The sequence below is a fragment of the Diaporthe amygdali genome (genome assembly GCF_026229845.1).
Source record: "Diaporthe amygdali strain CAA958 chromosome Unknown NODE_2_length_3802984_cov_64_841326, whole genome shotgun sequence".
Lineage (NCBI taxonomy): Eukaryota > Fungi > Ascomycota > Sordariomycetes > Diaporthales > Diaporthaceae > Diaporthe > Diaporthe amygdali.
The window spans coordinates 3,554,227-3,577,748 of record NW_026517022.1 but is presented as its reverse complement, the minus strand read 5'-3'; the positions used below and the strand labels follow the sequence as shown (position 1 = coordinate 3,577,748).

The following is a 23,522-nucleotide window of genomic DNA, read 5'->3' as shown; positions in this document are numbered from 1 at the left end:
TTGCGTTCTATGATATCATTCTGCTGGACTGGATTCCGCTGGCTGCTGCCTAATGGCTCTTTCATTAGTGTCAAGCCGGAGGCACCCGTTGTGCAAGAAGGCGGTGCGCAGTTATACAGCTAGCACCACCAATGAAGCAGCCTTAATACTGACCAGATGTATCTTTATCCCGAATTGAGATTATGTGAACTCTAGCAATACTTGATTTGAAGTTTCAGGGGCATGTTTGGATACTGTAAATAGTTCAAGCTGGGAATTCTGTTGTAGGATTTACAGACTCGGCGTATCGGCATACTCGTTTACACTGATGCCTCTGTCCCCCGCAACATCTCCAGCCTTCACCAAAGACCTCATAGTAGCTACTTCCTCCTCGGTCAAGGCTACATTCAAAGCACCCAAGTTTTCCTCCAAGTACTTAATCTTTTTAGTGCCTGGGATGGGGATAAAATCCGGTCCTTGGGCCAGAATCCAGGCCAGCACCAACTGGCTCACGGTACATCCCTTCCGCGTGGCAAGCTCCTCATACTTCTTGACAGTGGCTAGGTTGTGCTCGAGGTTGTCGCCCTGATATCTGCTGACCACACGCCTGTAGTCTCCTTCCTCGAAATCGTCCAGCGAGCTGTACCGTCCTGTCAAGATGCCACGGCCAAGCGGGGAGTACGCGACGATAGAGACGTCCAGCTCACGCGCTGTTTGCAGCAGGTGTGTTCCCACCGGTCCTTCAATATCGAGCGTCCACGGGCTGTACTCGACCTGTAACGCATGAATAGGGTGCACGTCGTAGGCGCGTCGAAGGCTTGTCGATGAGCATTCCGAGATGCCCAAGTACTTGATCTTGCCCTCGCTGATTAACCCGTTAGCAAACTTCTAGCGCTCAGGGATCAATCTCGAAAGTAGACTAGCTCCTTACTTTTTCAGCTTGACCATTTCTTCTACGGTCTTCTCAACGGGTGTCTTTTCGTCCAGGCGATGAATGTAGTATAGGTCGATGGATTCGACCTTTAATCTCTCGAGGCTCCGCTCACAGGCAGCGCGGGTATATTCTGGAGAGGAATCGATGACAAAGGAAGGGGATCCCTTCCAGTCAGTCGCTATTTTGCCAGCGAACTTCGTGGCCAAGAAGATATCCTTGCGTCGCTCAGGATGAAGTGTGAACCATTTGCCCAGTAAGTCTTCGTTATCACCATACACGTCCGAGGTGTCCCAGTTGGTGGCGCCCAACTCCCACGCGCGATCGAGGAACTTCAATCGTTCTTCGTCAGAACTGTTTCCGGGAGGGGGTCATGTCAGCCTAATTATATCGACATGCGAGCTTCCAGCAACATTGTTGGCGGTGTATAACGCACGCTTTACTACCGTAGGCAACACTGAGGCCCATTAGACCAAGCCCAAGAGCTACAATTTCAGGGCCATTCTTGCCCAACTTTCGTTTAGGGAGGTTCACAGGCGGCATGATATTATCAGAGGCGGGGCAGATGGCCGAGTGGGATGTCAAGGCGGAGGTGTCCAGTAGCAAGATCACTGGTTGGTGGCTAGGGTAAATCAAGTCTCAACACTTAAATCTCGAGAGTCGAGACATACCAATTCTGCGTATATAACTAGTAGCAGCGACTCTGCAATCACCAAATCTTCGGACAGACAAGTCCGGCGCGGGGCCTTGGAGCGCCCCGTCTTAAACCGACCTACGTTGCCAGGACGGCCGTAGGGACGGAGTTTAGCTAATCGCCGTGATCCCTTGGCTGAGGGGAGGCCAGCATTCGCTTGGCAGCACGACGAGCCCGTTGTGTCCCTTCCTGGGGTCCACTGTCGATTCTCGTCACGTCAGGATCGTCAGATTGTCGATGTCTTGCTCTGCTGCAGCTGTCGGATACTTACCAATCGTCGGAGGTGAAATACCCCACGCCTCAAGTTCTAGCTCAACCGTTTCCCGTTCCAGTATCCACAACCACGGCCATCGCACTTGTGCTTCTAATTAGGGTATCTTGGCACAATTTCGCCTTGTACATTTCGTTATGTTTCCCATCCTATCTTTGACATGGAAAGGGTAGCGATGAGTTCCTATTGCAAACTAACTACGAGTCTCCCATGCTGACCGGATCTATTCCCTGGACAAGCTCAAGGCTTTTGTCCCACAACCTTTGCTCACCCGTCTCGTCAAACGCATGGGGTGAATAACAACTGCCTGGGTCAACGGCCTCCGGCGTTACCAAGTCTGCCTTCTGTACATCAGCCAAGTAGTGACCACCCCGATGTGCCCATTCCTCCCCTACAGCCGCCCAGACCGTCGTGGCTGCGCCTTGCTCGAGACTTTTGGCTCGCGGTGCGATGTTCGGCGCTTCGAACATGCTAGCACCTCCACCCTCCAGGTTCCGACCCAGGGAGGTGAGAATCATCCCCGGATGTACTGATGTGGCGTGCAAGTTGCGCGAGTTATATCGCCTCTCAATCTCGTTGGCCATCCATATATTTGCCGTCTTTGAAGCTCCATAAGCCTTTGAGGTGTCGTAGGGGGTTTCCCTGAAATTCGGATCGTCCACGTTTACAGAAGACCAGCGGTGTCCGGCAGATGACACCATCACCACACGCGATGGAAACTCCGGCGTCGCAGACTGCAAGAGCATCTTCTTCAGTTTCTGGAAGATGTAAAAGTGGGCTATGTGGTTGATCCCAAAATGGCTCTCAAATCCGTCTTTCGTTGTCCCTTCCGGCATAAAAGCCACGCCTAGATACAGTCAGTGGATTTGATTTGGTTCTGACAGTTCAAGTTGCCCACCGGCATTGCAGATCAGGATGTTTAGAACGCTGCTTTTCTCCTCGAACTTTGAGATAGTCTCTTTGATATCCGCAATACAGTCCATTTCGGTCTTCAGAAACACCACTTTGCCAGGCTTGCCATCCTTTGAGAGCTGCTCAACCAGTTGCTGGCCTCTTGTTTGGTCTCGTCCCGTGAAGTACACATCAGCTCCAGTCACATGGATTGCCCTTGCCGTCTGCACGCCGATCCCAGAAGTGCAGCCTGTGATGAGAACAACTTTCCCCTCGAGATTCCCATCTAGCCCCTGGTCTCGGATGATTTTCAATGCATTAGGTCTTGCATCTCCTGGGCCATTTGGGCTTTTATGGTCGTTAGCGTACGGTGCAAGTCCATCCATAGTGATTCTCAATCTCTCGGGCTTGGAAGAACCTCGCTAGAAGTGCAACTCGTTGAAACATTTCCAAGCCTTGCGCTGAGTAGGTGGGCGATAGCTCCCCTATAAGCAGGTGTCACCCCTCAGGGTGTGTAACCATAAGAATTAAGATCATCCGTATTAGTAATAATATTCATTTTAGAATATTCCAACAGATTCCCCGCTCTCAGTGAGTCCACTTTCAAACGGCTTCGGTGCAATTTTTATCCTGGCAACTTAGATATCTAGTGACAACTCTTTGCTCTGTCTTCTTTCTTTTAAATGGCTCCAAATTCCATTCATTGTTCACTCGGTACCATCACTTGTTCATGTAGATGATTGGACCAGAGTAAAGAAGCATAGACATTCCGGATGTCTCGGAACCGAGTTTCGCTCGCAGCAAATCATGCGCTACAGTCCCATGGCCTTTATAGCTGAATGAGGGTATGGGCCGGAACTTAGAAGGACGCCCTGTGCAATTTGTCAAATGCTTTTCGACGTAGCCGCACTCACTCGAGACCATATGGACCGCGACATGGCCAAGAATGGTTATCTCGATCGTCTTCCGGCCCAACCACTGCTTGCTTTTGCCTTCTTCTTTTTATCCAGCTACGCACAACGTCCATCACATGTCCATGTCCTTTCGCTTTTGCTGTCTTTAGTCAGACTTGGGGTTTACCCTTCCACGCTAGGAAAGGACTGACTCCGTGTTGTCTAAACAGCCTCAGGATGCCAGCCTCAGGACGTCAGCGTGGCCTTAAAGATGGCGTAGGCAGATGAGAGGCTGCTAGAACACACTGATGCGCAATCTCTTGTCTTCGGCTGGTAGGGGAGGAACGCTCAGTTTCGAGATTTTGTCTCAGACGCGTCGAATCGCCGTCCGGCTTATTGTCGGCTCTCAATATGAGAAAGTTTAATGATGGAAATTAAGCACACGCGTCCAGTTGATGCATGTGTTGTCGCTTGGCATGGCACAAGTGAATGGTGGGCGGATGTGCCGACGCATGCTGTTGGTAAGGTTGGATCTTGACACTGAAAGGACTGAGCATGTCACGATTATTGAAGACTATCCATATACTGACAGGCCGTGCCGCAGAGAATGGTAACGTCCCATTATCTCGTCCAAGCTCCTTTATGGGGACAGAGTGCAGAACAAGCTCTTGTTGGCGTTTCGGCCATAATTCCTGCTGGTCCGCAGCTGAGGTCAGGTCCTAATTACCCCACATCTAAACCCTGCATATACGGACGGTCAGCCAAAATCTCCTTTAGGTTTAAGTTTTAGCCCCCCCCCTCCCTCTCTCCTGTTTGCTATGGCTTTTTCGCCCAGCTTTTTGTCCGGTTCGTGGGGCAAGGACGACGGGCCTTCCCACTATGACGTGAAATCGACCTGGGCCCCTTGCCGTTCCCGGCGTGAGGGGGACGATCCTTGAGGCTTTTTACGTGGTGTTTGCACGTTGGACTGAGGCTAACCCCAGGGCCAAGACCTGCAGCCAAAAGCCACCTGAAGCCATCGAAGATTCTGGCGTTGGTTCTGGCTGCTTTGCTATCCACCGAGTACGTGCGTGACTGCGTGACTGACTGAACGACGGTCTGCCTTGCTTTGTTTATCGTCTGTTCTACCCCTCATGTCTTACTCCGGTGCGACTTTCACGGCATAAGTCCATCGTCTACTTCTTCTGCCCCGTTTGATGTCTTCGATGCTGAGCGTGTCCGACTTTTGACCCTCAAGCAACACGTACGCAACAAACGCACAGGGCGAGATTATGGCAACGGTGCCTCTCATCACGAGGAGATCGCTCCTCCTTCTCACCACAGCCGTGGCAGCCGTGGTGGCTGAGACGTACAACACCCGTTTCGATGGCGTGACATGGGACAATGACAACTGGATTCTCAAGACGACGCAGCTCGACCAAGGCCACTACCAATCGCGTATGTCCCTGGCCAATGGCTATCTAGGAATCAACCTCGCTGCCGTCGGACCCTTCTTCGAGGTGGACACTCCCGTCAATGGAGATATAATCAACGGCTGGCCACTCTTCGGCCGGAGACAGACATTTGCGACCATCAGCGGCTTCTGGGACCTGCAACCCACCACCAATGGAACCAACTTCGAGTGGCTGCAAGAGTATGGCGGCGAGAGCGTCATTAGCGGTGTGCCGCATTGGGCTGGCCTCACCCTCGATGTCGGAGGGCAGACACTTAATGCATCAGTAGATGCCGCCCAAATCTCAGACTTCAGCTCGGCCGTGGACTTCAAAGCTGGCGTTATGACATGGAACTATACCTGGACACCTGAAAATGGCACGTCCTTGGGGATCGGATACACCATCTTCGTCCACAAGCTGAACGTCAACCAGGCCGCCGTTCAGTTGACCATTGCAGCAAATTCTGACCTCAATGTCACGGTCACCGATGTCATCGACGGTGACTGTGCTGTGCGGACGGACTTTGCCGACAAAGGGTCAGGGAACAGCACAATCTGGACGGCTGTGCGACCAAATGGCATCAACAACGTGACGGCGTACATCTATTCGAGACTCTCAGGAGACGGCTTCTCAACAACACGTCCGATCACAGACAGCCCGACTATAGGGGCAAATCAGTCCAGCATAGCACAGTCTGCGGAGGTCAATGTCCGAGGTGGCAGTGTTACGACGATAACTAAGTACATCGGAGGCGCCTCGACAGATGCCTTCCCAGACCCGCAGTCCGTTGCTCGAGATGCATCGTCCTCCGCGGCGGCGGCAGGCTTCAGCAGTCTTCTAGAGTCACACAAAGCCGAATGGGCGAGCATCCTGACGACGGATTCTGTCGATGACTACTCCTTTCCAGACAACAACAGTCTTCCGAGTGACCCATACATCATCGAGCAACAAATCACATCCGTGACCAACCCATTCCAGATGCTCCAAAGTACCGTCGGCCCCAATGCTATCTCTGCCGCTGGGAACAACTCGATGCTGAATGTGAATAGTATCAGCGTCGGTGGGCTTGGGTCCGATAGCTACGCAGGACTTATCTTCTGGGACGCCGATATCTGGATGGGGTCTGGACTGGTCGTAACCTTCCCTGAGGCTGCCAGGGCCATTGATAATTACAGAACGAGGCTATTTCCACAGGCGCAGAAGAATATCGACATGGCTTTTATTTCTTCACAGAATGCCACAGGAAAGTTTTCGGACGGAGGTGCAGTCTACCCCTGGACAAGTGGACGTTTCGGAAATTGCACAGGTGAGCTCCCAATCGGCTGTGATCCTCAGTTCAAAGGGGGATGGAACTGATCTTCTGCATAGGGACCGGGCCATGTTTTGACTATGAATACCATATCAATGGAGACATTGGTCTCGGTCTGTACAATTACTACGCAGTCACTGGCGATGAAGGCACATTCAGGAATGAAATGTTCCCCGTTTATGATGCCATCGCCACCTTCTATTCCGATCTGCTCACCTTGAATGAGTCAACAGGACAATGGGAGCTCACAAATGCCACCGACCCAGTAAGTGTCCATGTAGCTCACAAAAATCATGCAGTTTTCACTAATCAACATTTCTAGGATGAATACGCGAACCATGTTGACAACCCTGGGTTCACCATGGCCTTGATAGAAACTCATCTGAACAGGACAAACGCGTTCCGCTCGAACTTCAGCTTGGAGCTGAATGCTGCAGCAGCCAATCAGAGCGCGAAAGTTGAGCTGCCTGTGTTGGAAGAGGCGAGCTTGATCCTCGAATACGCCACTATGAATGGCTCCATCTCCGTCAAGCAGGCCGATGTCGTACTCGTCGACGACTTCCTCTCATACCCAAATCCATACTCTCTGTCTGATCTAGACTACTACGCCGGCAAGCAGTCCCCGAATGGACCAGGGATGACGTATGGCGTGTTCAGTATCGTCGCAAACGCGTACTCCCCTTCCGGCTGTTCGTCATACACCTACGATGTATACGCATCCCACCCCTACGTTCGGGCGCCATGGTTTCAGTATTCGGAGCAGCTCCTAGACGACTATACCGATAATGGTGGAACTCACCCTGCGTATCCATTTTTGACGGGCTCGGGAGGCGCAAACCGAGTGGCCATATTTGGCTACCTGGGCCTTCATTTACAGCTGGAATCCATCAACATTGATCCGTCACTCCCACCACAAATACCGTACTTGGACTACAGAACATTTTATTGGCAGGGCCACGCGATCAACGCGACATCAAATAGGACACACACTACTCTCAGCAGAAGTCCGGGAAACAGCCTGCCCAACGCCAACCAGGCCTATGCTAGTTCGTCCATCCCGATCACAATTGGCAGCAACACAACAGACACAGCCTACCAGCTGTCAGCCTCAGGTGATGCCGTAATTGTCCCAAATCGAGACATCGGCACCATCAAGACCTGGGCAGGCAATCTAGCACAATGCCTCCCAGCAGCGAGCGCGGAGGACTTCGAGCCAGGGCAGTTTCCCTTCGCCGCCAACGATGGCGCAGTCTCAACCAAGTGGCAGCCTATCGCCGCCAACGTGACGAGCAGCGTGACGATCGACCTCGGCGAGGACACAGCGGGAGAGCGCGTCGCGGGTTTCAGGTTCGACTGGGCGCAGGCGCCGCCTCGAGGGTACGCCGTGACGTTCTCCAATACCAGCGGCACCGCTGGGGGCGCAGGTATCAGTGAGGGCGCATCCAACGTTACAGAGAACAACAATGTGGAGATAAGCAGCACTTACAACGCTGAAAGTATTTCTCTTATCACTCCCTACTCGAGCAACACAACCAATGTGACAGTGGACGGTGAGGTGTACAGCGGCCGGTACGCGACGCTGAGCATCTGGGGAAACCAGGCTACGGGTGACGACGGCGTTGGTGCTACGGTGGCGGAGTTCGCTGTGATTGTGGAGGGTGGTGACACTGGGAACTCGACAGGTGGCAATGGAGGCGGCAGTGGCAACGGTGGATCACAACAAAATCAGGCAAGTTTGGCGGTTCTCAGGGGTCATTTGTTGCTCTAGTGGTGAGCATGGTATCTCTGTTCCTGTTCTTCTAGTCATCCATCCGTCACATATACCTACGCAGGTCGACTATTTGATCAAAACATAACAGTTAATCTATTTGGTTACCCGGAGCTTGTGGGTTTTCCAATTGTAGGATTGTGCTTTGCAAAGTCAGCAATCATAGGTCAGATTTTTCCATGCAATTTAGTAAAACATTAGTTAGATGGCCCCACGTGTTCCCTTCCTACAGTCTTTTTATGGTTCATCATGACGGCTAGATACGTGGCAAATCTGAGACGTCCCCACGACCTGCATAATGAAGCCATACTTGAATACGTATTGACTTCTTGACATAAGATCACGCTTACAGAAGTGATTATGCCTGAGGTCAGATGTGATTGGTGTTAGTTGATGCCAGCCGCTGTACTAATACAGTTAGAGAATGAGCTCAGTTCTGATGTTACAACTGCGCAAGTCACAAAGTCTTTCGCTTTTCGATGATGCTAGAACCATCTGCAGGCTCGCCCACAGCTCGAATGCAAAGGTTCTGTCCCCTAGTCCGCTTCGTTCCATACCTGTGCTGAATTGTCCTCGGTCAGGCTTCTACAAGGGACTTCAACTTCAAGCGCAGCCCAACTCAAACAGGCTCACTTCCATCCTCCACATCCGAATCCTGTTGCTGAGGATAGCTATCCTCCACATCCGAATCCTACTGCTGAGAATCGCCATGTTTATCCTCTGACGTTTCTATGTCCTCGTCAGACACATGTCCAATGGTGTCAACAGTTTCCACCTGTCCACCCAGCACGCCTAGGTTGAGGTTCAGCCAAGCGCTCATCTCAGGGTGCTCATAGGTGGAGAGGATGAGCTCGGTGCCCACACTGCGGGCTGCCTGCTGGCATACAAGGAAGTGGAGCACCACCCTCATCCATTCGATGCGATCACCCTCAGCGCACTCGAAACCCATGCCCACGACGCAGCAATGCGGCTCGGGCCTGCCCATGGCCGCAAGGGCATCGATCTCTGTTACGTCTCGGATGGCGACCATGCGGCTGCCTTCAAGGCTGTCAGCGCGGATGGGGTAGCCGAGTGCCTGGGCGACCTCTAGGTCTGGGACTCCAAAGGGGTTCTCCTTATAGGGGTAGGCGCCCGTGTCGTCGCGACGCACAATAAAGGCGTGGGTCAGGAAGATCTTGGTAATCTGAGGTAGTTTGTTGCAGCGGGCGTCGTAGAAAACCCATTCGAAAGAATAGAAGCTTAGGTTGAAGCCGTAGGACCACAGGTCTAGGCGGTCCATGATGGGGACTAAGCAGTCAATGATGATAGTGCTGAAGATTGGGGTGTACTTTGTAGAGTAATCCTGGAATAGCAAACAAGGCTTAATGCCCCTCAGGACAAAGAAAAACTCCAAGTGGTGCCGCATATGTGCTGCAGCCCACCACCACTTGTCGCTGGTGATTTTGCCGTGGCGGCGCAAGCCCGTTGGCACACCGAGCAGGATTTCCCGCTCCTGCTCGCGGAAAGCCTGCATCACAGTCAGTCTAGACAGATGACTTCACGTGTCTGCCTGAAATTCACACTACAGGTAGAAACAAGAGGTGGCGGAGAATTAGGGCAAAGCTGACTTTGAAGGCTTCCTCCAACAGACGCTCGAAGTTGGAATCATCGCGCTGCTTCTCTCCAGACGGGCCGAGTGGTGGGCAATCACAGATGCCGTGCTGATCAAGTTCGAGACAGATTTCTTCGAGAGCTAATTCCCCAATCTGGTGTGACTGGTCAAGATAATCGTTGACCTCCCCCAGTAAGCATTCCCTTTCGGACTGGCAATCACAGTCACTTGTATGGTCAGGGCAGAACCTGAAAGCATGTACCAGGGCCTTCAAGCCGTAATTAGACATACTGGGTATGGTGGTGTGGTAAAGTGATTCGAGACAGAAAATGATGTGAGACTGGACGGTGAGCAATGTATCGACGCTCAAAGGTTGAAAGTTTTGGCCTAGGCGTTGAGCTTCACATATTTTTACTTGAGGTTCACTGGAAGGAGCCCTCTTAAATTTACAAGGGCCTGGACTCAGAGAACCCAAGGCATCTGAGAAGGTCCAATATACTAATACCTTGGGACAGCCTAGGTTGGAAGGCATGAATGGTAGGGAGGCAGCCACTACCTTCCTCATGTTATTATTCTCACTCGGTGTTTGTGGACCTTGCTGTGCAATTTTACTACTGAAATCATTATTGATTTATTGCGGTGATTATAGCAGTCAAATGTTTGTGCCGTTTATTGCATCGCGGAGAGGGCTAGTGCCAATATCTAAGAGAGCTGGCCACTTCACGTTCAACAACTACCTCGCTACTGTCAGCATGGGAGGAGTTCAAGAAAGGTTGAACGCCTTGTATGGCTGCTGTTTGAGAGACGTTTCCTGGAATGGATGCCCTTGGGCTGGATCTGCTTCGCTGCGGTTCAATCATAATACGGGGGGGGGGGCGGTTGAACAGCACTACGGCCTTAGTATTCTGTATCTTCTGGGTATTCGGCCACCAAAATCCAGCAGGGATGAGCCAGAGCGGATTTGGCCATTTTTGGTGGGAAAAGATCTGAACAGTGTGGGGTGAAAAGGTGCGTAGTGGCATTTAAGCGCTCACTATGGCAGTATGAGAGTGAGCTGGAGTAAATTTGTGACATCCCACGGGTATGCTACATGCTATTTTTACTACTGTGCTAAATATGCATCCTCTCCTCGATGCATTTCGTGCCCCGGCCGCCAATTGGTCCGACCTACGTTCATGTCTCTACCAAGTCAATCTGGTAGTTCTTGAATTGCCTGGCAGGCACCTTGCGGTCAAACAACAGATCCAGCTCCTCAAATGTCCGGCCCATGGTCTCAGGGATACGATAATATGCCCAGACGAAACATAATGCCGCTAACCCTCCGAAGAAGAATCCAAGCTTTCCCTGCATGTTGGCCTCGTCTGGGTTGATCATGTATGGGATGCCCACAGTCATGATGATTCCAACAATGGCCTGGGCAGCAGTGGCCACCGCGATGGACTTGGACCGCACGCGGGTGGCCGATGCCTCTGAGATGATGATGAAGCAGATGGGGCCGACGGAGAGGTCGAAGGCAAAGTTCCAGACGATCATGAGCGAGGACTCGGCCCAAGCAACGCCACTGGGGCGGCCGGGGACGCAGTCGAGGATGCCAATCAGGAGCATGAGGAACACAAGGGCGCCGAGACCAACCAGGTAGATGGCGCGGCGGCCTATGCGGACAATGAGGAACCAGGAGAGGATTGTTCCGACGAAGCCGACAGCTGTAGGAGTTTGGTCAGTACGGTAGATTGTTGGGAGTCCGAAGAAGACGAGAACGGAACAAGACGAGAGAGGAAAGACCTCGACTTGGAGAAAACTAGTGGCAAAAGAGTACAGCGACTTACCCAAGAACACGATACCCATCCCAAAAGCCATGCTGGTGGGTAAGCCAGCGAGCTGGAAGAAGTAAGTGCCATAGTTGATGAGATAAATACCACTCAGAACCTGAGTGCAATAAACACCACAGCTGATCTCAGTCCGCCTTAAGTTCACGCCACGGAAGCAGTCCCAGTAGGTGCTGCCCGCCTCGATCTCCATCTCGAGCCGGTCCGTCTCCTCGATCATGGCCAGCGTGGCCGCGACATCGACCTTGTCGCTCGCCAGCCTCCGCAGCGAGATCTCCGCCTCCTCCCTCCGGCCCTGGCGCACCAGCCACCACGGGCTCTCAGGCACGAAGAACAGGCCCGGCAGGATGACGGCGACCCAGAACCACTGCAGCGCGAAGGGCAGGCTGTAGGCCCAGTGGTCGTCCATGGTCTGCGTGCCGGCCGTGACGCCGTTGGCGATGAGCTGGCCCATGACGAAGCACAGGTTGACGTAGCTGGTGAGGTGGCCCCGCAGCGCGACGGGGCACACCTCGCTGGCGTACGCGGGCGCGATGACCACGTAGCACCCCAGCACCAGGCCGCCCAGCAGCTCGCCGACCAGCAGCACGGCCAGGCTGCGGGCGAAGAACTGGATGAAGACGAGCGCGCCCGTCAGGGCGACGCAGGCGGCGAAGGTCCACTTGCGCCCGAACAGGTCCATCGGGTACGCGGCGAATAGGGCGCCGACCACCTGGCCCACCGGGTTGCCCATCGACAGCCCCGTCTGCCAGGCCGCCGAGATGATGTAGCCGTCTTCGTAGGGGTAGCCAAAGTCGCGCTGGAACTGCGGCGTGGCGTACAGGTTGCCGAGGAGCTGGGGGTCAAAGGCCAGCATGATGACGCCCAGCGAGACGAAGGCGCTCCAGAAGATGGCCTTCGGGTAAAGGTGACATGCCTGGGTGAAGGTGAGCTCGTGCTCAGCCTGGATGGCGTGGGCTGTCGTTATTGTCTGCCCGATGACGGGCTTTGTGATGTTGTCTTCCGCATCATCGGCGGTGGGATGCTTGGTGAGATCGTCGGCTGCCATGGTGGGCGACGATGCTGACGGCCTGCGTTTCGACGACGACGAGATAAATGTGCTATAGCTGCCCTGCGGCTGGCTTTGTTGCTGATTCGCGGAGAGATTGGCTGCGTCGCTATGTGCTGCTCCGTCTCTCGCCTCCCACAGCAATGGTCTCCTCTCGTGGTTGTCGTCGGCAGACACTGCTCGTGAGGTGAGATTCTCACTGCAGCCATGACCCGGGTCTCGTGCCATGTTTATCAATGCATGCGGCCTATGGGTGGGGAGCCCGGCACGCCTCTGTATGCCGGTTCTCGTTTATCCTCGTTATCAGCGGAGCCCGAGCCAGACACGGGTGCAGATGGCTTCAGCAGTGCAACGTTGGTCGGAACAAATCCACAGCTAACCCCAACTGGGCATTGGGGGTTATGGAGTAACGATTGGGTTTAGGTTTAGCGTCAGGAGAGGAGGAGTGAGACACGCGAGACACGTGAAATCACTCCGGGGTGATCCCCGGTCTTTCCACTCTCCCCAAAGTGCTTATTTGAACGGAGTGCGTACGAACAGACTCCATAAGCGCAATGCGTGGTCGTGTACCCCCTCGTAAGAGCGGGAGTAAATTAACATCATACAAAGAAGCATTGGTTCCCACATGATTGGGGAAAGTTCCGTAGGTTATAATGTAGTTTGGTGTGGTTTGTGCACCTGCTTTTGTGGTTGGCTATATCTACCGCGTCACGTCGGATGAATTTGAACCAGTCCTGGGCGATGACTAGGCTGCTCATGGCTAGCCTACTTACGCGCGGCAAGCCTCAATTCCACCAGCATGATCAGTCTCTTTACCTGACGACCTCTGCGACGCAGTCTCATTGATCAATGTTCTTCGTCTCAACCTTTCTAATAATGACATTGATTGAAGACCTAGTTTAGAAATTTAAGTCCGCTCGCTAGCTTTCTGCACAATAGTAATTAGCTCTCGGTTGAGTACGGGTTGGATAACACTTTGGAGCCACTCTTCAGCAACTGAAAGCCCCAGACTAATCAATTCGGGAAGAAATTGAGCCAATCTTGGGAACAAAGTGTTCAGGAGATACTTTAAAGTACGCCTTAAGGCCAAAGTCCGTGGACGGGGCTTTCTTTCAAGGGAGATGGAGCCAGCAGGATTCACCTGTTTCGCTCTAATCAATATAGAGTCGATCCTGACTTCAAGTTCTGCTGATCACCCGCCAATGGTCCAGTAGAACCCACTATAGGCCATCTGACGCCTGTTTACATTTCGATAGGACATCTTGCTATCGTTTCCTCTTAAGAAAAATAAACTCCTTGTTCCTGAGCCGTATCTGCTATTGAAATCCAACGCAATTGTACTTCGCTATTTGCGCCCGCACTCCCAATCCGCGTCTGTGAGTCGTGAATGTTTTATTTCTGACCGTATTTCTCTGAATCTGACCGTAGCTCCCCTACTAGCTGCCTAAACAACCACATTATTCCTCGAACTCAGATGCTTGAAAGATTTTACCATCCAGCAAACTGCCCATGTGCGTCTTCATGATGCCATCTCCATTCCTCCTAATCTTTGACATCAGAATTTTGAAGAAACCCACAGGGCTCTCGTATGGTCCTGATCCGCCGCCTGCTCGGCCCTGCTCGTCGCTCAGAATGAAGCCATCAGCGGCGACCTTCCACCCGTGCTCGCCCATCTCTTGTGTGAGAGCCTCTTTGGAGAGCCCCAGGAAGCTACAGATCTCGTTGTAATCCTCGTAAGAGCTTATATAAAGCTGTCCTGAGAAAAGGCACAGCTGTATGGCAAGTCCGCGCGGAACAATGGAAGATCCGAGCTGGGCGGTAATGGTGTGGAAGTCTAGTCGATCCATGGGAGCGTATCCCGAATTGCAACGGGGCTTAAATACATGCAGAGTGGCGGCAGTGGAACCTTCCATAGGCTTGTAGAGCAGGTTCGCTTCATACGGACTGATGATGATGATTCGATCAACGGTGGCGGTCCCCTTTGCACGGCTTGTGAGTACCCATTGGACAGGCCGCTGGAAAGCATCAGAAAGATATGAAGAACGATTAGATGGTTTGATCGTCTTGGCGAAATCCGCGGTAACAAGCAAGCTGCCCTCGCCGGCCATCTGCCGGACTGGGAAGTCACTTGCTGCGCTAGAATTTTCTAATGCCTCAAAGGCAGGCATGTATGCCGTAGAGCCTCTGATGAACACGCCATCGATGGCGAATTTCCAGACGTCCTTATGTAGCCTATGTGGTTTTGGCTCTGCCGCTGGTGCCCGCTGTATCTGCCGCTCCTGTTCTATCTCTGGTGACAGCTCGCGCTCTTGTTCCTCCTGGAGCGTGCTGGAATTGAAGTTCAGTTCGTCAAACTGCCGACAGCGTTCGGCGATGAGACGCAGATCTGCATCTGAAGCGTTAGCCACATGGAGAGGCTGACCATGGGCCTGGCGCGGGCGGAAGCGATCATCGAGAGACTGAGCTTCTTTTTCTTGAAACGTCTCAGCATGCTCCTTGGACAGCAGGGTGCGCCCATTTCGGCGAATCTGCTGCCACAGCTTATCCTGAAGACAAAACCGCTCGCCTTGGACAGCCCAGAGTGGCATACTGCGGCGGATTTCCAGGTGCGTCTCGGAAATGGACCAAAAGATCACATCTGCGACCGTGATATCTGATGTCCTAGTTGCCGCTGTACGTTCCATGATTTTGGCTTGAATCTCTTGGGAAATAAAAAATACAACGGTCTGCCCTTTGCCAAGCTTACGCATTCGCATGCAAGCTTGGACTAGTCGGTCCTTCGTCAAGCCCGCACCCAGAGTCACCGCTGCCCTGTAGTGTGACGGTAATCGCAGATCAGTTCCGCGAGTGTGCGCTTCGTCAAGGAAGATAAGGCAAGAATCCAGCCTGGTGAAGAAGGACGAGGCACGCAGCAGATCGACTCTATTCTCACGGTCGACAACGCATAGCTCGTCGTCGTCGTTGACAAAAACGGCGGCCTCCATCGTCGCGTCGTGCTTCTTCAACCAAGTCTTGGCCACTTCGATATTGTTGAGCTCGAGTATCTGAGCACCTACATCCAGAATGACCTGGATGGGCGGAGTGAGGTGCACAATAGTGCCCAATAGATGCTCAGCATCCGATGTGTGTTGCATCACCGGCTCCATCAGCACAACCCCGTTGTCAGGCTGCAAGAGGTACTCGAGTACTAGCGCGTTCGTGTGTTTTTGATCGGGGTGGTCAACATGATGAACACTAATCGGCAGCACGCAGCGAGAGTCGTTTGTGCCAGAGAACCCCGTCACCGGCCGGCTCTTGCGCTTCCCAATATCCCAACCGGACGCCGAGAGCTTGTGTGGAAATTCCTTCATCTGCTTCGGAAACACGATGTGTGAGAGGAAAAAGTCTATCACACTTTTGGCCAAGCGAAGTGCCGGAAATACCTCCGATGTACACAGCGGACGATCCTTCAGATTGATGCCCTGAAGCTGCTTGAATGAAGCAGGCAGGTCGTTAGCATCTCGGACCCAGGCCTGATACTCTACGTCAGACTGATCGATTTCCATAAGATGTCCCATCGCGGTGAAAAGATCGTCGTCAGAGAGTCCGCCGTAATAATAGGAGAGCGAAGTCAGGGCAATGACTACATCTGGGTGACTGAACTCGGATCGAAGAGACGGGTTGTCTTTTGCGCGGTATGGCACAGCGAGTTGGGTAGGCGGTGTGCGAGAGGCAAGACCGTAGTCCACACGCCATCGCTTCTGGGTTAGCACAAATTCCAGGACACCACACGCGATAATGCCTCGAATCAGGAGGAGAGGCGGTTTCGTCGTCTCGGTCCAGAATAGTGAATTTTCGACGAGACTGATCTCTGCCGCACTAAGCTCGACTTTGGAGATATACGAGTGAATAGCCCCACGGATTTCCTCTGGTTGCCGAGAGACCTGTAATCCGTCAAGGCCATTGTTGCAGATGTGGTCGGCAAGACGTTGAAGGAGCAGAGCTCCGGCATCTGGGCGGAGGATGCGAATTCGAGGAAAGCTGCCCGACACACCTGGATGATAGTCTAATGAAAGTGGAAGGTCCTTTGCTACTCCAGGCGCCAGGAGTCCCACCGCGTCGAGCACTTGCTGCAGCACGAGCCAGCGATCCGGACTGAGTTCAATAGGGCGCTGCGTACCCATTGTGTAAATGAGCTCAAATCGTACGCTGAAGTTCTCATCACTTTCGTCCACAATGTCGCGTGCATTTTGCTCAAGAAAGTCCAGGGTTGACATGAGCTGCCGCCCGACGTCTTCCCTGCCTAGGATGTAGCATTCAGGTGTCATGAGCTGAAAGGACAAAATGTGCTCGGGCTGTATCAGGAGAATGCCGCCTGACAACATACAGTCATTCAACATGGCGGATATATGGAGAGCAGCAGTGTTGTCCAGCTTGAGCGATCGTGAGATGGGCATGTAGTAGACTCGTCGGTCCAGCAGTCCACCCAGCTTCGAGATCAGCATCTGCGTCATCTGCTTAAACTGCGGCTTGGCTACGACGACTCTGACCAGCTGTTCTCCATCAGCAAGAGCAGCTGCGACGATAGGAACAATGACACTGGATTTGCCTTCGCCCATATTGAGCTGCATTACTGCGTTGTTGCCATCTGGCGGGTTTTGCATTTGCGCGGCGATCTGTGCTTGAACAGGTCGAACAAGGAAACCGCTCTCGACTTCCATCAGCAATGATTCCGGATGCTTAGCAGGATCCCAGTTTTGGTGACCTGGATTTTGCAACTCGTTGACGAGATCCTGATTTTCGGTTAGTTTGATAAGTCGCTCAGCTCGCTGCATCGCAGCGAGCGCGAGTGCATACTTCACTATGCACTCTTTCCACCCATCGGCCAGGTAGTGCCATCTGCTGCGAGACAGCTGTTGTAGGAAGAATGTTGGTGACACCCTAGGTCGCTGATATGTGAGTCGAGTACCACTTGAGCTTGCTGACGCGGTCACAGCAGCCTCGAGAACACCATACACCTCATACGCATGTTCGGTGCATGACCTTAAGTAGGATGACAGTGCCTCAGCGGTCACGTTGACTGATAAAGGTCCACCATTGTCTCGCGACACAAGTGCGCACAGGCTCTCGCGAAGATCCGCTATATACTGAGTCTCATACTTTGATCGACCCGCTAAGACCCCCAAACTCTCAACAATAGAACTGAGAAGCGGCGGCCGACCGAGTCCATGTTTCTGACTCGAACAGTCAAGAGTGTGGCCGACAGTGTGGCAGTACCCCTGTAGCTCCGGTGCTGGAAGCAGGAAGATGCTGCGCTCAGACACGTACCCAGAAACGCTGGGTCTCGTTTGGGGCGCGCTCATGGTTAAATAGACAGGTTCTATGCGCTCATAGACGAAGCTAGACATGGTCTGCTCAATGCATGCTAAGTACTGATGAAGCAGTCTGTTGCCATACCACCTCTCGAACAAGGGTCTGACATCTTTCATTGCTTCATTGACTCTGATATAAGTTGACGGAACATCAGGAGTGTCGGGGACCTCACACGGCCATTGGGTAGCGAGTCTATTCACAAACGTCGCGACTGCAGACCTGCGTGCACTCTGCCATGCCATGTCGCGTCGACTGTGATAGACGTGCTTCTTCTCATTCCTTTGCCTGGTTAGATCATGTTCCGGGCACGATCTAAGAGGCCGAAGAGACTGCTCAACAACACGCGAAAGCGCGCTTTCCGAGCAAGTATTGCCGGCTTGTACTCTAAACGATACTCTCTCTGGTGCACGAATTTGTGCCAAAGCAGCGGACTTGAAGAACATGGCGACTGACTGCAACATTGACAAATCTGCATCTGGTTCACAGGCCATTGTCGAAAGCCACATCATGATTGAGAACTTGGATCGTTGCGAATCAATGCAAGTTCCAAGGCACCGATGCAAACCTGGCAGTCTCTGCAAAACGTAACTGTACCCGTCCTTGATAAAACTGGCATCATATTTCAAGCTCGACAAGTCGACTGGTGGCTGAGGTCCATGGACGATTTCAACGGCGCACATCTTCTGCCAAAGACTACCCGCAGCCGGCGCTGGATAAGATCGTCCAACACCGTCTCGAAAGATGAGATGGGACATAGTAGAAGCACGAATGGCGAGCTGCGAAGCCCGATGGCGATCGCGGGCGGTGTACCGTTGATCGCTCTGAGTGGTATGGTTTTCTGCCCCAAAGCCCGATACTCTGAATGTAGCAGACCGGATATTATCCCGCTGGAGAAGATGTTCGTCGATCCTCTCCAGGCGAGGGAATGAGAGCTGAGCATCTGGGAAGAATATCATGGCCTGCTCCGCCTGTTTCAACAAAGATTTCACCGTGGTAATGAAAGAACCATGTTGAGGCAGGAAACTAATGTTTTTGTCCCAGTGAACTGTCTGCATGACGCGCAAGTGGGTTGGATAATAGCAGCGGCCTGGGCTCAGATCGGCTATCTTAACCAGCATGTCTGTGTGCTCTTGCGAAAGCTGATCGAAGGAGCGAACAGCTGCAGATTTCAAAATTGTAAGCGCTTGTTCAGTGCCGGTTTTGTGCGTGAGAGGGTCAACCAGGCAAAATGAAGTGAGTGCGTGGAGATAAGCCAGGAAGAGCTTGCAGCCCAACTCGCTGTTGTCAAGCAGGCGGCCAAGCTTGGGGTCCACACTCAGAGCGTGAACTCTGTGAATTGACTCTTTGGACACGGTAACGGAGGTATGGTTGTTTTGTTGTTGGTAACCGACCACTTTCGATTCCGGCACGAGTACGATGCGGTCGTCCCTGGTCAGATGCCTCAGCACAATCTTGCTGCGTAGGCCTACAAGAGTGCCCAGAGATTGGTCGGCATCGACTACCATAGAGCGAAACTCCTTGCACTCTAGCAAAGCACTACCCTGGGCAAGTTTGAAGCTAAGGCGTAGTGTTGGAATGCTGACAAGGAGTGTTTTGGTATTGACAGACGGCTGCAGAATACTGTGAATCCGGTTTGCGTCGGCTAAAGGGTCGAGCACATGAGATACTCTCTGCGACGTCAAACTGCCGGTGCCAACTACAGAACGTTCGGATCTCGACAAGCGCCACTGGATATGCCGTTGCGACAACGTCCACACTGCGGGTGAAGATGGATTCCATGGCTCATGGACTGGTCGGAACTGTACAGTATTCGTTGCGACATTAAACCAGTGTACGTAATCCTGCATAAACGAAATTGGATATGCCTTTTCAACAAGGCGGCTTGGTATCGTCTCATATGTGATGTCGCCCTTTGTAGCCCTAACGATAAGATCACCCTTTGAGAACATGCCCAGCTGGACAGAAAATCCTCCAAATTCGCGCTTGGTGGAGAACTGGAAACCGGGAGTTGTGGACGGCATGATTTCGACGACAGTTTTGCCGAAGAGCGCAGAGTATAGGGGGTGAACACGATATGCCTGCGGAGGTTGATCCAGCGGCAAACCATTCACGAGCAGCTCACCGCTGATTAGGTTGTATTGTACGCTCATGCTGTCGGCTCGCATCGTAGCAAGCGTATGCGTGATCACCCATTCATCTGCAATTTCGGACGCTACCCGCCAGGTCGAGCCTGGTACATACGCCGACCAGGCTTTTTTTATGGCAGTGTCAAGCTCAGTGGGATGTTGTGCGAGGATCTTATAAACGCGAGGCATAAGCCGCTTGCGTCGCATTTCCAGGATAGCAAGGAGTGGCTCCCGTTCAGAAGCTTGACTATGTTCTCCTTCTTGAACAACAATGGAGGCTTGCACAAGTATGGAGGCACTGTTCTCTGCGGCCAGGACCACTTCAAGATATTGGCTGTCGATATCGAAAGTCGTTATGCAGATCAGCGCCAGTTCGACGCTTTTGGTGATGAATGCAGTCTTGTCATTGTAATCTACTGCTGCATACGCTTTATCTCTCAGGCTGATGACCCAGCCCATAGCGATATCGCGGGAGGTGGCCAAAAATGCGAAGCAGGCTTTGTGCACACTAGAGAAAGCGCTGAGGGAGAGTGCGCGAGCTGCGATGGCCACAAATATGAATAGAGCTTGAGAAGATTCCCAGTTGCTTTTGACGCGCTGCAACGCTTCTGTAAGACGCTGGAGGAGAGATTGAGCTTTCTCTTCACTGCTGAAGAAGTCATGGGAGCTGCGTAAGGTCATGCGCCCGTCTGGGCTGCTAGAGAGATTGTTCGAGATGCTCCACCTTGGACCAGCTTGGTAGGCACACTGAAGGAGGAGCAGAGTCGTTTCTGGCTTCTTGAAATCCAGAGTTGGCATGGCAAGTTGAAGCAGGATATTAGCCCACTGGATATGATGACCAAGTGGGAGTGTGCCCAATTCCTTGTATTCCTCGAGCGTTGTATTCTCGGGACAAGCATCTTGACTGGCAATGACGGTATTCGGCTCTAAGCCATCAGGAGCAGAGGCCGGGCGGAAGAGGAAGCGTTGCAGAGCCCGACACGGCAATGTATATGTGCAGGCCCGAGGAACGATGTCCTTGAACATGAACTCGCCCGGGTACTCGTCGCTTTGAGCATCGTAGTACTTGTAACGCAGACCGCTAGGAACACATATTTCAGATTCCCTAAGTGTCGTGATCTTCTTGCTGCTATAGTGTGTCTTGAGTACCGGCTCAGTCTGGGACAAGAGGTCGATACGCGGATGAGCCAATCGTTGGGAATGCCTTCGCGTAAGGTGCGGATCCTTGGATGATAGAAGGTATGCTGTTGAAGGTTTAACTTTCGTACGCGTGCCTTTGAGCACATCCTGGAGAAGCACTAATCGTGCATTCCTCCAATTTCCGAACCACGACGGTATGTCCAGCTCAAATACAACGGCCTTGACTCTGTAAGGACTATTTGGAAGTGGCCACTCATGAACCTCGATTGACAATTGATTACGCTGAGAGGCATAACAGCACTTCTGGCAGCTTTGTGGATAGTGGACTTCTTCTGTCTCTGGTGGGTTACACCAGTTGTCGATGACCTTGGTAGTGTACTCGTGGTCCATCCCACTGTAAAGTGCGTCAAGGCGACGATACTCGGCTTTTACCTGCTTGAATTCCTCCAACTTCGCTTGGCGAGCCCTTTTGGCGTCGGAAACAATTTCCGAAAGTAGTGCCTGGTGAGTATGTGACTTGTCAAAGTACTGGCTCGCGAAGCTTTCGCTACTGTCCGAAGCAAACAAGAGATCTGTTTGCTTCCTGCTTCTTGTTTTCCGTCTGTCGATGTAGTCCTCCAAATCGAAGAGCCTCTTCATCTGATCAAGGAACGGCAGTAGCAGGTTGTGGAGTGCATCAGTCGGGATGCCAGGGTCGTATTTGTTCAACCATGGACATTTTCGAAGTGCAGCTTTGTCACATGCTACCCACAGTTCAAAGATGGTCAGTACCATTGCAGATGTTGCCTCGGGATTGCCGGAATAGCGAAACCCCGCAAGGCGGTGGTATTGGACCATGAGATCGTGCAACTCCTCACACGCATTGTCTTGTTCATTGGCGGCCACCCAATTGTCGATGTGCCGTGACACCCACTGCTCGAACAGACTGAGGTTGGTAGCGGCGTAAGAGTCATTGAAGTGGCTGCTGGGTAGATTTGGAAGACAGCCGGGCTTGAGCTCTATGAGTTGCGAAGAAGGCATGAAGCGATCTGAGATACTCTCACGACGGCGGTTGTGTGTGGCTTCGATGTAGTCGTCGAGCGCGGGAAGCGCCACTAAGGTATCTCGCTCGAAGTCCAGTGTTGAGAGTGTGGGCAATTGCAGGTCTCGCGAGTCGAGCTGCTGAGACAAGGCCCAGGTCTTAACCAGAGATTCCCAGCACTGGTGAAGGACGTGGTCGATGCTCGCCTTGACTGAATTGGGAAGGATCGGAGGTCCAGCGCCAGAGATCTTTCGCAGCCGCCGGTCAATCTTTGCCATCATGGTGTAGACCACGTCCGGAGGAAGGTGATGGGCTTTGGCCGAATTCAAGATGCGGCCCATAATGAAGACCATGATCTCTTTGTAGAGAGCGTGCGAGCCATCCGATGATCGACAGACCACTAGTTGTATGGAGACTCGAATCAACAACCACATTGGTGACCGCCTCCATGGAGCCGCAGCTTGCTTCCAGAGCACCTCGTCTCGGGTATTCTTCGAGATGGACGAGGCAGAAACGGGCGATCCAATGCCCGTGAGGACTCCCATAAACAGCTCAGAGACCATTGTTGGGTTGGTAGTGTCGCGAAGCTCGTCATGTAGGACGCCATTTTTCAGTGATTGAGGTCTACAATATCTCGTCAGCGACAGTCATGGGAACAATAAGGGGTGCGGCTGTGCGGGACTACTCACTGCATACCTGGTGCTGGCTGATGGCACATGGTCGAGAGGGTGCTTGCTATCATTGTTGGAAAGTCGGTTTCGCTGAGAATGTTGGCGGGCACTGCAACGGCCAATCCAGGGAAGGTGCGAATGAGTCTGCCTTCCGTCTTGACAACGTCAGCATCAAGAGGCGACAGCTCGAACTCCTCAAACACTAGCTCTTCTGGCCGTCGAGTGATGAGGACCGCAGCATTTTGAGAGCTGACATTGGCGACTAGGGTACCACAAATGGGAAGAGATGTCAAGATCTGTTGAAGGCGCACTTCGTCAATTTTCCCACCAGGCAGACCGTTGACTGCTTTGATGTTTTGGACAAGCGCAATAGCATTGTCGAGGGCTGCTGGCGGAGCATCTGGCAGAAGCAGATCCCGTAAGGCAACGAGTGCCTGCAAGCTGGTGTTGACGAGGGCGATTTCGCTGTCCTCATCCGCCCGCTGTGGTAGCTTGGGCGGCAAGAAGATGTGGTGCACGATGCGATGGACTTCGTCCACGCTGGCAAGCGCTGCCACCATGATGTTGGGTGCTTGAGG

General features: G+C 52.7%; 5 protein-coding genes across 5 annotated transcripts; 1 reads left to right on the top strand and 4 right to left on the bottom strand.

Annotated features, from left to right (window-relative positions):
- Positions 1-270: 270 nt before the first annotated feature.
- J7T55_012452 (alcohol dehydrogenase) lies at positions 271-3,152 on the bottom strand (the record flags this gene model as incomplete). The annotated part of the gene is made up of 6 exons (XM_053137338.1): positions 271-844; positions 911-1,264; positions 1,347-1,532; positions 1,821-1,911; positions 2,147-2,722; positions 2,774-3,152. 6 exons carry the CDS (start codon positions 3,150-3,152, stop codon positions 271-273), a joined length of 2,160 nt encoding a protein of 719 aa, XP_053000249.1.
- A 502-nt stretch (positions 3,153-3,654) lies between these two features.
- Positions 3,655-8,169, top strand: J7T55_012451 (uncharacterized protein; the record flags this gene model as incomplete). Its single annotated transcript, XM_053137337.1, has 7 exons — positions 3,655-3,828; positions 3,890-3,912; positions 4,264-4,269; positions 4,643-4,721; positions 4,922-6,398; positions 6,461-6,666; positions 6,724-8,169. The coding sequence occupies 7 exons, from the start codon at positions 3,655-3,657 to the stop codon at positions 8,167-8,169; spliced, it is 3,411 nt and encodes a 1,136-aa protein (XP_053000248.1).
- Positions 8,170-8,860: 691 nt separating this feature from the next.
- Positions 8,861-10,049, bottom strand: J7T55_012450 (uncharacterized protein; the record flags this gene model as incomplete). Its single annotated transcript, XM_053137336.1, has 3 exons — positions 8,861-9,676; positions 9,777-9,971; positions 10,023-10,049. The coding sequence occupies 3 exons, from the start codon at positions 10,047-10,049 to the stop codon at positions 8,861-8,863; spliced, it is 1,038 nt and encodes a 345-aa protein (XP_053000247.1).
- An 884-nt stretch (positions 10,050-10,933) lies between these two features.
- On the bottom strand, positions 10,934-12,634 carry J7T55_012449 (sugar porter family MFS transporter; the record flags this gene model as incomplete). The annotated part of the gene is made up of 2 exons (XM_053137335.1): positions 10,934-11,463; positions 11,587-12,634. The coding sequence occupies 2 exons, from the start codon at positions 12,632-12,634 to the stop codon at positions 10,934-10,936; spliced, it is 1,578 nt and encodes a 525-aa protein (XP_053000246.1).
- Positions 12,635-14,091: 1,457 nt separating this feature from the next.
- Positions 14,092-23,504, bottom strand: J7T55_012448 (uncharacterized protein; the record flags this gene model as incomplete). The annotated part of the gene is made up of 4 exons (XM_053137334.1): positions 14,092-15,305; positions 15,381-17,693; positions 17,802-22,897; positions 22,963-23,504. The coding sequence occupies 4 exons, from the start codon at positions 23,502-23,504 to the stop codon at positions 14,092-14,094; spliced, it is 9,165 nt and encodes a 3,054-aa protein (XP_053000245.1).
- Between the last annotated feature and the right edge of the window lie 18 nt (positions 23,505-23,522).